This window comes from Equus quagga, chromosome 10 (assembly GCF_021613505.1).
Source record: "Equus quagga isolate Etosha38 chromosome 10, UCLA_HA_Equagga_1.0, whole genome shotgun sequence".
NCBI classification, from domain to species: Eukaryota; Metazoa; Chordata; class Mammalia; order Perissodactyla; family Equidae; genus Equus; species Equus quagga.
In genome coordinates this window covers 84,141,411-84,156,645 of record NC_060276.1, presented here as the reverse complement: position 1 = coordinate 84,156,645, position 15,235 = coordinate 84,141,411, and the positions used below count along the sequence as shown (strand labels likewise).

At 53.3% G+C, this 15,235-nt stretch overlaps 2 protein-coding genes across 2 annotated transcripts in view; both read right to left on the bottom strand.

The window, feature by feature from the left end:
- SYN1 (synapsin I) overlaps window positions 1-561 on the bottom strand; it is a 44,828-nt gene extending 44,267 nt beyond the window's left edge. Inside the window, exon 1 of the mRNA XM_046672975.1 lies at window positions 185-561. Within this exon, the coding sequence (XP_046528931.1) occupies window positions 185-561 (377 nt within the window). The remainder of the gene's footprint in view (window positions 1-184) is intronic.
- A 4,582-nt stretch (window positions 562-5,143) lies between these two features.
- Window positions 5,144-13,784, bottom strand: CFP (complement factor properdin). Its single transcript, XM_046672991.1, has 9 exons — window positions 10,684-13,784; window positions 10,447-10,597; window positions 8,857-9,032; window positions 8,222-8,392; window positions 7,894-8,085; window positions 7,528-7,701; window positions 7,087-7,278; window positions 6,812-6,923; window positions 5,144-5,368 (listed from the first exon to the last, which is right to left on the bottom strand). Exons 1-9 carry the CDS (start codon window positions 10,754-10,756, stop codon window positions 5,212-5,214), a joined length of 1,398 nt encoding a protein of 465 aa, XP_046528947.1. The 5' UTR covers window positions 10,757-13,784; the 3' UTR covers window positions 5,144-5,211.
- Between the last annotated feature and the right edge of the window lie 1,451 nt (window positions 13,785-15,235).

Genomic DNA, 15,235 nt, shown 5'->3' with positions numbered 1-15,235 from the left:
GAGGGGGGGGGGGGCGGAGGGGGGGGTTGGCGCACGCAGGAAGCGCCCAGCATAAAAATTTAAAGGAAAAGGTTTTGGACATGGGGGCCAGGTGCCTTGCATACAAGCGGCGCTCAATAATTGCTCGTCACGGAACTATCTGGGGACCCAGGCCCACAGAAAGACGTCCGCAGCAGTGGCTTACCAGTCAGTGTGGGGCTCGTCGATGACCAGCAGCACCCTGGCGGCGGCGCCCCCACGGCCTGCGCCCCCAGATCCGCCGCCCACCTGCTCGCTGAAGGTGGCGGCCGCGGCCGCCGTGGTCTGCTTGACAGCGTTGGACAGCGACGAGAAGAAGCCACCTCCCCCCGAAGACCCGGGGCTAGGGGCGGCCGGAGAGGCCACGGGGGCGGCCGCGGAGACCCTCTCGGCAGTGGCGGTCGCGGGACCGGGCGTGGCTCCGGGGCTGGGGGCAGCAGGCGGCGGCGGGGGTGGCTGCGGGCGCTGCAGGTCTGTCATGTACCCATTTGGCAGATTGGCCATGAAGTTGCTGTCCGACAGGCGGCGCCGCAGGTAGTTCATGGCTGCGGCGCGGGGCAGGGGGTCCTAGGAGCAGTCTGGCCAGGAGCCGCGGGGGCGGACCGCGCAGCGCCCCGGAACACAGCTGCGCTCTCAGGCACGACGCGACTCTGCCGCTGCCCGCTGCAGACTGAGGCAGCGCTGAGTCGCCGCCGCCGCAGCGCGGATGGTCGCGCCCGTGCCCCCCTATCTCGCGCCTCGCATGGTGCAGTCCGGCTGGACCGGCGGCGGCACGGATGCGACCAAGGCGACGGGGAAGGGGAGTTTGCAGAGGAACGGCGAGTGACGTCAGCGCGCCTTCAGTGCTGGGCGGAGGTGGCGCGCGCCGGCAGGTGGGGGCGAAGGCGCTGTCCGCGGTACTGAAGGCAGCAGTGCGCACGCGCCACGCCGCATCCTGTTTCCCCTCCCCCCACTCAGATTGGGGATGCGCAATTTGGGGATTGGGGGCGGGGTGGGTGCTTGTCCGGAGGGTCGAAGTGGGTGGTCAGGTAAGCCTCCCCACCCTGCCCCGTCCTGGTCTTCACACCCACTCGCACCCACACGGAGCACCCTCCGCAGATACTCGGTTTCCAGTGTTGATGCTAACCACAGAAGGCATTTGGGGGGTGGGAATGGAGGCACAGCCAGAGACAGAAAAGTAGAGAAATAAGCCCCTCATGGCGAGGGATGGGGGTCACAGGCAGTAGCCCGTAGGGAGATGAGTCTCCCATGTCCTCACAGCTTAGCTAGGCTGGGAGAAGGGTGCGGGGGCGACGTAGACAGCATTAGACAGGCGGAGGTACACATTTGGGCAGGGTACACACTCTTGCCCTGGTGGCCGTGGGGGTGGGGGGCCTGGAGGCACACAGGGAATGTCACATATGTGGAGATACATATAGACACACACAGAAGTAAGGAAACACACGGAGGCATGTACAGAGACCAGACACTGATTTAAGTATCTATACAGACACGCACAAGCCCAGGGTAACACACATAGGCATCATGCATACATGCACGTGTATGCGGGTACACCTACACACACAGGCACCACACTGACACATAGAGACCGAGGGAAACTCACATGAGCATGCACACCCAGACAAAACACATAACCACGGGCAATCATGGACAAACCTAAATCTGCCACACAGACACATTTCCTGGAGCTCTAGCCCTAATGTGTGTGCATCTCTCCCAGTCTACACACACACACACACACACACACTGTCTATATGCTCCCATCCTTTTGCCCTGGACACAGCCCCAAATCACGATAACCAGCTGGTATCATCAGTGCCCATGGCTATCTCCCCCTGCAGTAGAGAACTTTCCACAGATGGAGGCAGACCCATCCTAGGGTATGCACACAGTAGGTGCCAAATAATGTTTGCCATATGAAAGCAAATGGCCTTTATAGTCTGGGCAGAGGTGAGCTATGAAAGCCATCCTGTCAGCTCCTATCCTGACTACAATGAAAACACAAATCTACTTAAAAATAACCATTTGTTGACTGCTTGTACCCAATGCTCAACTAGGCTGTTTACATGTGTTGTCTCATCCAAACCTCACAACAATACTGCAGGGGGGGAGGATATCATTTCCAATTTATAGATGAAGGAATCCAAGAACTCCAATTCATTCCCAAAAGGTCATGTTCACTTTGTGATCCATACTTTTTTTCTTTTAAGAGTGCATCAGAAAGAGATACCAGTGTGGCTGGAACAAAGTAAGTGAGGGGGATTGTGGCAGGAGAAGGGGTCGGAGAGGTTAGCCGGGATCAGATTGAGCAGGGCCTTGCAGGCCACAGGGAGAGATGATGGTGGGCCAAGCGAGGTGGAAGCAGATATGGCAAGAAGTAGGCAGATTTAGAGTCTCTTCTGTCTGCAGGATTTTCAGATGAATTATCCACTTATTCATTCGTTCATTCTTCATTCATTAAATCATTGGCCTGTTTAAACAAGGTATTAATGGCATGGGGTCTGGAGTCAGAGTGCCTGGGTTCAAACTGGGCCTCCACCATACCTTTGGGAAAGTGACTTAACTCCTCTGAGACTTGGTTTCCCCATCTGTAAAAATGACCACCTGACCCACCTCAAATTGAGGGGAGACAACCTCTATATCTTTGCGTGTGCTGTGACTTCTGCCAGGAATGTCCTTTCCCTCTCTCTCTTAAGGATCATCTTTGGCCGAGGTCTCCAGGAAGTCCCCTCCCCCAGGACTCAGATTCCATCACCTCTTCCCCTAGGCTCCCACAGTCCCCAAGTCAGATGCTTCCAAATCACCCTCTACTCCCTCCTCCATCCCAGCCAGCTTCAGTCCCACCTCCAGGCCTTTGTTTTGGCCATTCCTTCCGCCTCTCTCCTGGACGCCCTCTCTGGCATTCCATATCAGATCACTCCCCAGATGGGGAACTCCCCATGAATCGGGTATTTTTCAACATTTCAAAGTATATGCTCCCCAGTTTTTTGCTCAGTAACTGAAGCAAACAAGCTGTGCTGGACCATGGTGCCCCCTCTGGGGGACAGGAGTAGCTGCAGGGCTACAGACTTTCCTGGCTCCTAGTCAGGCTCCTCAGGAATCTGTCTCCAGACTGCCTATTCGCACGGGCCCCATTCCCAGGTTCCTAGTACTCATGGCCCCCAAAATCATTCCCTTTCTCCAGGTGGCTTAATTTCCAGAAATGAACTGTTTGTAGATTATTTAGCAGAAGAAGGAAGATTCCCCCCAGTAGCATCTCAACTCCCTGAGGCAGAGGTAAGGCTCCTCTGCACTGGCTCCATCTTCTCCAGCAGGAATGAGCACACAGAAGGGGCTTCAAGAAAGATTTTTTTGATGTGCATTGGTGAGCAATGATGCCAAAATACACACCCCACATACGTTCGTAATCAGTATCATACTCATTTTTATAACTCACACACATACATATCATGCCACCTTAATGCGCATGCACGCACACATGGTTGTAACTTCACATGCACTCCACATACACTCAGTACGTCCTGAATTCTTGCACAGACCCATAGGTCTGCATATCACACGTATACAAAGATATGTGCCTCCTAATGCACGCGTACTAGCAACTTCCACTTTCCTGTAAACACATACCTCTCTAGTGCTCTGTAGTAGCAAACAGAACCCCTCGCTTTGGCTCATTCCTCCCAAGATGACCAAATATTCGTCGACTTCGTCTTCACCTCAACCCATCAACTAACTCATTTTACACAAGGGGAAATGGACCCAGAGAAGTAAGCACCCTGACTCCAGGTGTCACAAATCTCCCATCACAACCTTCCCACACAGAGGTGCCCCTCCACTCACATCCCAGAGTCCTAAACTCTGCTCCTGACATGGTGCCTCAGGAAGGTGTAGCCCACTACCTTTCTGCGCCTCTGCTTCCTCCTTGGTACAGTGAGGAGAACACTGACCCTCATAGGTCCGTTGTGAATTAAATGAATTCATGCTATGGAAAGTCTTAAAACACTACCAGGCACCCAGCAAGTACTCTCTAAATATTAGATATTACCATAATTATGATGATTTTTGTGATTTGTCTCATCACAAGGGACCCAGCATTCAGCAAATGCTAATTAGTGCTTAATGAATGAGCAAACGCTAAGAGCGTTAGTATCTGGGTTTGTTCCCTCCACTGTGGAGACACGGACCGCTGACCCCTCTTCTTCCCTATCTCGCAAGATGTCCAGCGCTATTATTAGTATACAATAGGCGTTGATGACTGTTGAATAAATGTTCAAACTAAAGGATCACTTATTCTGAGCCCTCTTCTTCTCTATCTCGCACGATGTCCAGCGCTATTGTTAGTATACAGTAGGCGTTGATAACTGTTGAATAAATGTTTAAACTAAAGGATCACTTATTCTAAGCCTGTACCCTCTCAGATGTCCTCTCCTCCTACCAGCCTTCCTCCACCCCAGATGCCCAGACTTCGCTCTAGTATACAGTAGACGCTAATAAGTGTTGAATGAATGAACAAATACTAAAGGAATCTGTGTCTGGGTTTGTCTGGGGGCTCCTCCTGGCGAATGCTAACTCTAGCTTCTCTTTGCCTCCGCCCCGGCTCAGAGCACCTCGCAGGCACTTCCTCTGTCCGCCCCCCGCCTCGCAGAGCTATTTGTCGCCGCTAATTGCGGCGTTGGAGCTGGGCTGTTGGGAGTGGGTGGGTGCAGGTGTTCGCGCGGTGGGGCCCCAACCCCAGCCACCCCCCTGCCTCGGTTCAATGCTGACTGACATGGAAGCCGCCAGCCCAGAGGCTCGGGCGGGTGGGAAACTGGCGAACTTCAGAAGGTGGGGAGACGGGTAACAAGCGCGCCAGCCAATCAGAAAGTGCCTGCCGGAGTGAGTGGCCAATCAGGAAACCCGTAACGTGGAGCTCTGCAGAGGGACGTGCTGGGCGCCCAGGGCACTGCGGGGGTGGGTAGCAGACACAGACGAAGGCGCTAGGGCAGTGGCGAAGGGACGGGTACTCGCCGTCACTCCTGTCAAACTGTGACCACAGTGGAAAATACTGTTTTCCGCAACAGGCCACCGCGACTTTGCCTGTTCTGTGCCCTTTGGCCTGGAAGATGCTAACGGCCCACTCCTGGGGAAGAGGCTGGTTTATTGAGGTCTGAGAGGTCAGGGAGTCAGAGTGGGAGAGAGAGGTGTTAGAGCTTCTCATTCCTCAGGGTCTTTGCAGGCAGGCACGTGTAGACATGGCCGTTTCTCTTCCACCACCACCTTCTGCCCCTGCAGCATCTCACACTGCGTCCACGGTTTCCCCCAGAAGGTGACGTTCTTCTCACCCTGCCCTTCGACCATGGTGACGGTGCGCCTGGGGCGTTAGGGAGGGAATGGAGGGGAGAAGCTCAGGGAAGGCAAGCATGCATTCAACAAACTCTTAATGAGTAGCTACTGTGTGCCTACACACAGTACCTTCCTATTTTTTAGCTGTGAGATATTGGGCAGTTTCTTTATCTTCCCTGTGCCTAAGTTTCCCTCATCTGATAAATGGGAGTAATAATAATACCCACCTCACTGGGCTGAGTGAAGATAAATGAGTTAATTCAGGTAAAGTGCTCAGAGTGGTGTCTGGTACATAGTAAGTGCTCAATAAATGTTGATAATTGTTACTTGTTGACATGAGCTACCTTCTCTTACCTCCAAAACCCTTTACATCTCTCCCCAGTGCCTTGCCTTGACATTCAAGTCCTTCTTGTTGGGCCCAAATTCCTGCCCCAAGCCAATCTCTAGCTCTCTCCTCCACTTTATCCAGACTTAGTCCCATGTCCAGAATGGTCTTTGCCTGGGTTATTTTTCCCATTAGGCGAGCCCTCTATTCACTCCCATCCCAATTTCAGTCAGTCCTTTTTCCACTCATTCTCTCACTCTGTCATGTCCTTCATGTCGACACTCAACATCACTAACTCATCTTCAGGACCTGCTCTAAACCTCACAGCTGGAGACCGCTTCCTGGATGGCAGGCCTTCCACAAGTTGGGAACAGCCCCTCAATCTAGTAGTTTGATGTATGTGGAAATAAGGGAGGGATGAGTAAGTGTTTTAACCATCTCCAACACCTGGGCCACTCTGGCCACTGGGAAACACTTTGGGTGCGGGGGTGGATCACCTCTGTCCAGGACTCGCTTCACACAGTCTTGACACCAGGAATGCCTTTCTCAACCCCTTCCTGCCAGGGGAGCCCCGATCAGCCTCCTGGACCTAGGTCGAGGTGGCAGTCCCTTTGGCACGCACTAACCATTCCTCATATTGCCTTCTGTCAGGGCCCTGCTGACCTGCATCCCTTGGGGGACCCATGGGATCTGGGTTCTGTGTGTCTGCAACTATTGCCAAAAAGGCCTTAGAGTGCCTCGGGGCAGTGAGACATCGAGTCACCCATAGAGGCAGAGGCGACTGAAGGAATGACTAAGTGAATGGAGGCATAGTGACTGAGTGACTGAATGAGCACATCAAAGCATGGGTAACTGAGAGCAGAGCAAATGGACACATGAAGGACTGAGTGTATGGGAGAATGGCTGAGTGACTGAATGAGTGACTGAGGGGCACAGAGGCTACTAATTCTCCCTTCAGTATCTTCTTTCTCAGCGTCGTCTTTAGTTTCTCCCCTCTTCTTGCAGCTGGGAGATGGCACTCGGCAAGGCAGGCACCTTAGACCCAGTGGTGGAAGCCCGGGTTGGGGGGAGCCAACTCTCCCGCCCTGACTGCTGATGTATCTCTATCATGCCCCCCTCCCAGGTACGCTTGGCCCCCTCACTCACGAGAACTTGGGGAGCGGGGCTGTGCAGAGGCGTTGGCGGGTGCGCATGGGGTTGGGTCCACACGGGGGCATGCACAGCCCCCAGGTACTCCACTCCGACCATGAGCCTTTCCCTGCAATGAGGGGAGGGGGATCCCGAGTCAGAATGAGAATTCTCAGTGGGGTGGTGAGAGAGAGGCTGCAGGGACATGGGATCCATGCCAGAGAGTCAGAAACCCCCAGTCCCTGTGTGGGCTGCCCGCCCCCCCCGACAGTGCAGTCTGTGGGAGCACTCACATTGGCAGCGCTGGATGTTGTAGCAATGTCGGATATCCTGTTGTTCCCCGACACATCGCTGGCCGTCAAACTTGCGGCCCCTGCAGCTCCTCGAGCGTGTCTGCTGGCCCGGGATTTCCTCACAGCTGATAGATTTCATGTTCCGGCGGGCGCAGGTGCTCCACTCCCCCCAGGGCCCCCACTCTCCGTTCACTGCAGAGATAGGAGCAGCAGAGGCTCGCACCAGAGAAGGAGCCAGCGAGGGGGTTCAGAGGAAGGATTGAGGGCTGGGGGAGGGAGTGGTGGTGATCAGATGTGGAAATGGGGGATCAGGGGGGCACTGAAGCATCAAGGCCAGGAATGGAGGAATTGGAGAAAGAAACAAGGCAGCAGCACCAGGGACAGGGCAGCAGAGGGGGGTGGGGGCTTAGGCATGGAAATGGTGCATCCTAGGGTGCTGACCAGGGCAGGGCACAGCCGACTTGCAGATGTGGTTCCGGGAGGCATCACCGGCACAGGAGGGGCCCCCGTGCTGGGGCACAGGGTGATCACATGTCCGTCGTTCCAGGGCCTGACCCAGGCCACAGGTCACAGAACAGGGGGCCACAGAGCTCCATGGCCCCCAGCCACCAGCCACTGTTTGGAGGGGACAGGAGTGAGAGGAAAGGCCACCCCAATCTCCCCCCCTCAGTCCCTAGACCCTCGAGGCAGACTGCGCCCAAGTGAAGAACCCCATGGTCACATGGTCTGAGATCTCTATCCCCTGAAGTGGCAGAGCATCTGTGCCTGAATCAAGAGCAGAGTGTCAGAGGCCTCCCCCCGGTGTACCTGGGCAGGGTGGCAGGCCGGTGCAGGCCCGTTGCTCATAGGCTGACCCTGGGCAAGGCTTCCCGGGAGGTTGCTTGGAGGGCTCAGGTGCAGAACACGTGCGGCTTCGTCTCTGCGTAGTCGTGCTGGCTCCACCGTGGCAGGAGCCCGAGCAGGAACCCCAGGGGCCCCAAGCAGCCCAGGCCCCGTGTGCTGTGGTGGGATGGGCATGGGAGGATGCCAAGTGTGATCATGCATGCTGAAGCCCTCCCACCCTGGCAGTTCCCTGCTGTAACCCCCAGACCCACCCTGGGTGCCTGCATCAGTGCCTGTGGTGGCCTTCACTCACTGGGGCAGACTTGCTTAGTGTCACAGGCCTCTGACTCCTGTGCCTGTCCTGGGCAGTGGCCCCCACACTTGGGGGCAGGGCGATCACATGCTCGACGACGGGTCCGGGTCCCTTTGGAGCAGGTAACAGAGCAAGATGCCCAGGGCCCCCAGTCGGACCAGCCGCCCATCCCTGTGGAAGAGAAGAGAGGGGGACAGGATGGAGGTGGGGGTCCTCGCTTCCTCATGTACCCCACAAAGCTAATCCTGTCTCCACATCCTCTGCCATACCTGGTCCACCATCACTGTTCATCTGGACTATTGCAGTAGCCTTCACACTAGTCTCTCTGCTTCAGCTCTCACCACAGACAGTCTGTCCTCCTCCCGACAGTGAGAGATAGGTCACAACCTCAGTCAGATCCCGTTTCTCCTCTGCCCACAACCCACATCACTCAGAATGAAAGCTAACATCCTCACTGTGGCCCACAGGATCAGGCCCCCTCTGACCTCACCTCCCACCACTCTCCTCCAGCCACACCAGCCTCCTCCTTAGCGCCTCACAAAACATCAGGCACACTCCCACCCTCAGGGCCTCCGCCCCACTCATTCCCAGTGCTGGGTAAGGGCAGTGCTCGCCGCTTTGCTGATCCTCCTCACCAGGACAGCATGACCGTTCCTCACAGGCTTGCAGCTGCCACTCGAGGGTCCGAGGCTCCACCTTTTCAGAGCACTGCCCGCCCTGGCCTATGCAGCGCCGGTGCCGCAGCTGGGAGCCCTCAGTGCAGGTAACCGAGCAGGGGGCCCACGCCGACCACGGTGACCATCGTGGGAACCTGCAGAGAGGAGCATGTGTCCCATCCTGGCACGAGCTGCCAAGCATGGTGTACGGCACTGCAGAGTGTGGGCAGGCACAGGCGTGGGTGTGGGATAAATGCATGTGGAATAGATTAATGAGAGTACCTACCTCTTAGGGATGTTGGGGGATTGAATGGGAAGAGGTAGGTACACAGTAAGTGCTTAATAAATATCATTTACCTTCATGATCAGGGATCTGGAGTTATCCTTTGAAGACCCCCAAGGACAGTGCCAAACATGCAGTAAGCAAATGTAAGGACTAGGGACTCAGAAACCCACCAGGCCACCATCATGCATGGTAGCAGGCAAACAGGAAGTGCTTAATAAATAGAAGCCATCATCCCAATGAGCTCAGAGACCCTGTCAGAAATAGCCCAGATCTATTCCCAAGTTCCTACACAGCACAGTGCTAACTAGATGTGAACTGTTGACATGACCAGGGGCACAGAGCTGCCTTCACAAATCCCCGAGCTCCCCATCCCCATGGTGTATCTAGGATATACAGCAAGCAGTTACAAACGTCTGGGGGGGCGCGGGGCCGGCCCTGTGGCGTAGCAGTTAAGTTCATGCACTCCGTTTTGGCAGCCTGGAGTTTGCAGGTTTGGATCCCGGGTGCGGACATAGCACCACTGGTCAAGCCACGCTGTGGGGGTGTCCCACATACAAAATAGAGGAAGACTGGCACAGATGTTAGCTCAGCAACAATCTTTCTCAAGCAGAAAGAGGAAGATTGGCAACAGGTGTTAGCTCAGGGCCAATCTTCCTCACACATACACACACAAATATGTCTGGCATACAGTAAGGGCTCAATACATGTAAGCTGGCATCATGATTAGGAGACCAGAGTTACCCTCAGAAATCCTCCAGCCACCCTTGACCTCTGCAATACATCTGATGTGCCGGAAGTCCTCAATGAATGTGAAGCGTCATCATAATTAGGGATCTGGAGCTGCCCTCAGAATTCCCCAAGCTCTCCCACCCCCACAATGCATCTGTATATAGTAAGCACTTAATATGAGCTGTCATCACAATTAGGAGACTTGAGCTACCTTCAGAAATACCCAAGCTGCACTCCACCCACAATGCTTCTGGTATGCAGGAAGTGCTCAATAAGTGTAAACTATGGCCCTGGTTCTTAACCAGGGGTGATTTTGCCCCCAGGGGACATTCGGCAGGAAGAGTTGCTACTGGCATCTAGTGGCAGGTCAGGGATGCTACGAAACACCCTGCAATGCACAGGTCAGCCCCCCACAACAAAGAATGTTCTGGCCCCAGATGTCAATAAAGCTGAGGCTGAGAAACCCCGAGCTATGGTGACAAGCAGGGCCTTGGAAATCCCAGAGAAGGGAAGAGCCCAGTTGTGTCTCCCCGCAATCCCAGGCTCCCCCTGACCTGCATGCCTGGCAGAGCTTCTTGCCGGGCTCCTGGAAGGCGTAGGCAGGGTTGAGACAGCAGTCTTCCACACTGACACCTCCCCCCAGGAGGTCCTTGCACTTGCCCGTGGATTCCTCATACTGGGTGAAGCAGAGGACGGGGTCCGAGCCTGTACCAGGGCAGAGGGGCGGGCATGGTCAAGGGTGTGGTGGGCCCGGGAACCCCTGGGGGCCAGCTTGGCCCTCGCCCGCTCACCTGTGGCTGGCAGAGTGAGCAGTAGCAGCAGCAGAGGCGGCAGCAGCCGAGGGGCCTGCGCTGGGGCGGGCATGGTGAGCACTGCACCCCGTGGCTCCGCCAGGGAGGAGGCCTGGCTTTATGTGGGCTGACTGCTCCTGGAGTCAGCGGGAATGAGGAACCAGGGGCAGGAGGAACTGGGAGGGCGAAGGGCGGCACGGGGGAGGGGAGGGCACCGTGCAGGTCTCTTCAGCTCCAACTTCTCCCCTGTCACCTCTGCCTCTCAGCCTCCTCCTCTACTCTCCCCTTGCTATTTCCCGTCTCCCTCTTGGTCCTGTTTTGTTTGTCACTGTATCCCCAGCACCCCACGCCCTGCCCAGCAACCCTTTAGCACTCAAGCAACACTCCCTGGACATGACGAGATTCCCAGCTGTGTGACCTTGGGCAAGTCACTTGAACCTCTCTGAGCCTCAGTTTCCCGACCTCTAAAATGCATACTCTCTACCACAAAGACAGGGTCAACCTCACGGGGGTGCTGAACAAGGGTGAAATGAGTGTGGTGTGCTCAGTGTGTCTCCTCATGGGGCGGAGCAGGCATCGAGGTAATTGCTTCATCTCCGTCCTGACTTAACCACTGCCTTGCCCTCCTCTTTCCTGAAAGTGAGGTTCCCTGTGGTCAGCATGGGGAAGGGAGGTCAGCACAAGGGAAGTGAGAAGGGGAAGTGACAAGAGTGTGGGGAGGATTCAGAAGGAGTGAGATGGGGGTATCCACTGTCCCAGGGGCCCAGCTGGGGACACTCAGGGCCTGGGGGGGTAGTGGTTGGGAGGGAACTGGCTTTGCTGTGTTCCATCAGAGTAACTTGGGTAGGTAACGCCTCCCTCCCTGAACTTACATCATAGGGTTTGTTGCAAAGATTGGGAGTAAAGATTTAAAAAAGTCCTTAGAGCAGTGCCTGGCATACAGTACGTGCTCTCTGCCTGTTAAATACATTTATTCAATGTTTACTGGGCACCTATTGGGTACCAGATGCTGTTCTCAGCATTGGACGGAGCAGAGAACAAGACAGCCCCAAATCCTGGCCCTCAAGGGGCTCGTGCCCTAAAAGGGGAGACAGACAATAAATGGCACCTCCTTCACAGAGGCCTTCCCCAGCTACCCTTTATGTATGGCACCGCTGTCACTCTCTAGCCCAGTGGCTCTCAAACCTTAGCGTGCATCAGCATCATTGGAAGCTTTCTTCAGTCAGATTGCTGGGCTCCACGCCCGTTTCTGATTCTCTAAGTCTGGGGTTGGGCTCAAGAATGTGCATTTCTAACAGGCTCCCAGGTGACACTGATGCTGCTGGTCTGGGGACCACACTTTAAGAACCATCATTCTAGTCCCTGACCCCTCTTTTTCTTTGCAGGTCTCATGTAGAAAAACTATTTTATGCTCCTTATTTTTACTGTTAATAATTAATTCCTCTTCAGCTCATTTTCCAGGCAGGTAAAACTGAGCCCTGCAGACCTGCTCTTTTTTTTTAAATAAGCCCTAATGAGTGAAACTCTAGGGCCCACTTTAAAACCAGAAATCTTTTTAATGAAAAGGGGTCTAAGAAAGTGAGGAAGGCAGTGTCTCATTTCCTCTGCATTCACGGACGGAGAAATACCATTCTGCAAATTAAAACCAAATGAAATAGTTTGATTTGGTCAGGTGTTAGAACTTTCTCAAGAATATTGGTCTTGTTTTATGGGTGATAAGGCGTCGTGACCTTCGTATCCATTACAGATGTGCTCTGTTTCCTGATAATATAAGCCTGCCTGAGAGTGTGCTTTGAACAAAGGGGTCTTGTTAAGATTCCAAGACTTCAGACGTCCGTGCTGTGTTAGCCTGTGAAACTCCCTAGAAACCTGTAACTCCGGCTGGTTGCTTTATCTGATCACCTGTTGCCCCGGTAATAATGTCATAATCGGTATTTCCTTTGGCCCTCAACTGTATAACCACTCAGAGGATTCCTGTGGACGAGGATTGTCGGCGCTTTCATCTGCTCCCACGTTTGGGCACTAAAATGACTCTGCAGATTTCTTACTTAAACAAAGAGTGAGAGAGTCTTGTCTCATGTAATTACTGCACCGCCACCTGACGTGATGTGTTGGTTTCTTGTCGAACATCTTCGCTAAAATACCAGCTCTAGAGGGGCAGGGGTTTCTGTCTGGTTGGTTAACTGCTGTGTCTGCAGGGCTCAACAAACATCTGCCGAATGAATAAATAAATGAAGCAAACAAAACTTCAGAGATTCTGGGTAAGCGCTGAGAGGAACAGTCTGGGTTGGAGGTAAAACGTGGGCATCACCAGGGAATAAGGCGCATCTCATGTGGGGACCGGAGCGAAGTGCCTGAAGTGGGCCCGTGAGAAGAGGGAAGGGAAGCCCAGGCAAAGCCCCGGGGAACTCCAGCATTTCAAGTTTTGGAGAACTGGGAGAAGCACGCCCAGGGGACTGAGGAGGAAGGACCTGTGGAGGAAGAGAACAAACAGAAAGGGCTTTCCCCTAGGCCTGGCACGTTCCATTGTGGTCTCGCATAGTCTCACTCGGCCTCATTTTCTTTCACTTTTTAAAAAACAGTTACACACATAGTTCTGGATTCCCAGCCTCAACTATAGTCTCTTACAAACAGGCTCATATACATACTCGATCACGCAGCCTCTCATTCTCAGTCACTCACTCAGGGAATCATTGATTCCCAGTCTTACTATGGTCTCCTACCAATAGTTTCACACACACAATCACGTCTTATAGGCTGTCTCATCCGGCCGATATCACCATGATTTACTCTCACCAGTCAGTTTTTCACATGCATACAAATACAGTCACACCTTTTGGTAAGATGTTTCAACCACTCACACAGGCCATCATTTTGTCACATCCACAGTCACCGATTCATAACTAGTCTCTCATGAAGTTTCTTGTACACACACAAAATCACCATCTCTCATACCTCTTCACACTCAAGCCCCCATTTCACACACACAGTCCCTGATTATAGCTGTTTCACACGCATACACGATCACACAATACCTCATTGTCCTAGTCACCTAGTCTCACACTCCCAAGCAGCTGCCAACATAGCCAGTCCTTGATTTACAGCTTTTTTTTAAAAAGATTGGCACCTAAGCTAACATCTGTTGCCAATTTTCTTTCTTTTTCTTCTCTCCCCCCCCCCCCCCGCCCAGTACATAGTTATATATTTCTAGTTGTGGGTCCTTCTGGTTGTGCTATGTGGGACGCCGCCTCAACATGGCCTGATGAGTGGTGCCATGTCGCTGCCCAGGATCTGACCCAGGGAAACCTTGGGCCGCTGAAGCAGAGCGCATGAACTTAACCACTCGACCACAGGGCTGGTCCCGATCTATAGCTTTAAGAAAGTCTCTTGCAAATAGTTTTACATATACCCACACAATCAGTTTTGCAGATACTGTCTCAATCACCCATTCGGTGTCACAGTCACTTTTCTTCAGTCAGCTTCTGACATCTGTAGCCACAAATTCACAATCACTACTACGCTCTCATTAAGTCTCACACACACAGTCTCTCTGGACCTATCTCAGTCGTCCACATCGTCATCTTCTTCATGCAGTCAGCTTATCACGTACACTCGAACACAATTACAGCCTCGCCTGGTTCTGCCACACCCCAATCACATGGTCTCTCAGCGTCTCATTTTCTGTTTTTCACAAACGTGTAGTCTCCAATTTACAGTCTCTTATGAAGTGTTTCACAGGCCCACACACTCAAACTCTGCTCAGTCGTCAATTTTCCCTCACACAGCTCTGATGCTGTTACTGCTACTTATCGTCTCTTGCTCACAAAAAGTTATGTAGTCTCTCGCACCCTCTCACTCAGCCTCCCCATCATTTTCTCTCACTTTCACAGTCCCTGAACCTGTGGGCTAGACTGGAGTAGTTACTGTAAATCAATTTGCCACTAGTCTCTGGGACACACACGATTATGGCCTCTCATGCTCTCCCAGTCATAGCTGTTTTGTTCTCAGCTTCTCGGTCTTTGCTAGTCTCACATGAACAGTTTTCATATACACAATCCCGCATTCTCCTACCTTGTGTCTCAGGCACCCATTTTCTCTCAATCAACTTCTCACACATTCGCCCCATTACTTTAGTTGATAGAACAGCCACGCATGAGCAGATTCGAATACAATCCATCTCCCAAACACTGAGTCCCGTGCTTCCAGACAGCGAAGTTTTTCACTGCCACACAGTCCCTGACAATATCTACTGCACTTTCATGCCCATACAGGCCCACACACATTGTTTTGGTCACTCAGTCTGTCAAACAGTGACAGATGTGCGGTCCCCAATGCCTCCTCATAAACATTATTTCACACACATCACCAGTTTCTTGTACACTGCCTTAATCATTCATTCAGTCTGACAGTGATTTTCTGACACACAGCCACAACTTCTCACGTAGACACAATGTCAAGTTAGTGGCCACAACTTCCACTCTCTCACACACAGTTCCACACATATACACGTGTGATCACAGCTTTCCACAGTTTCTCTCTTTCTCACACACTT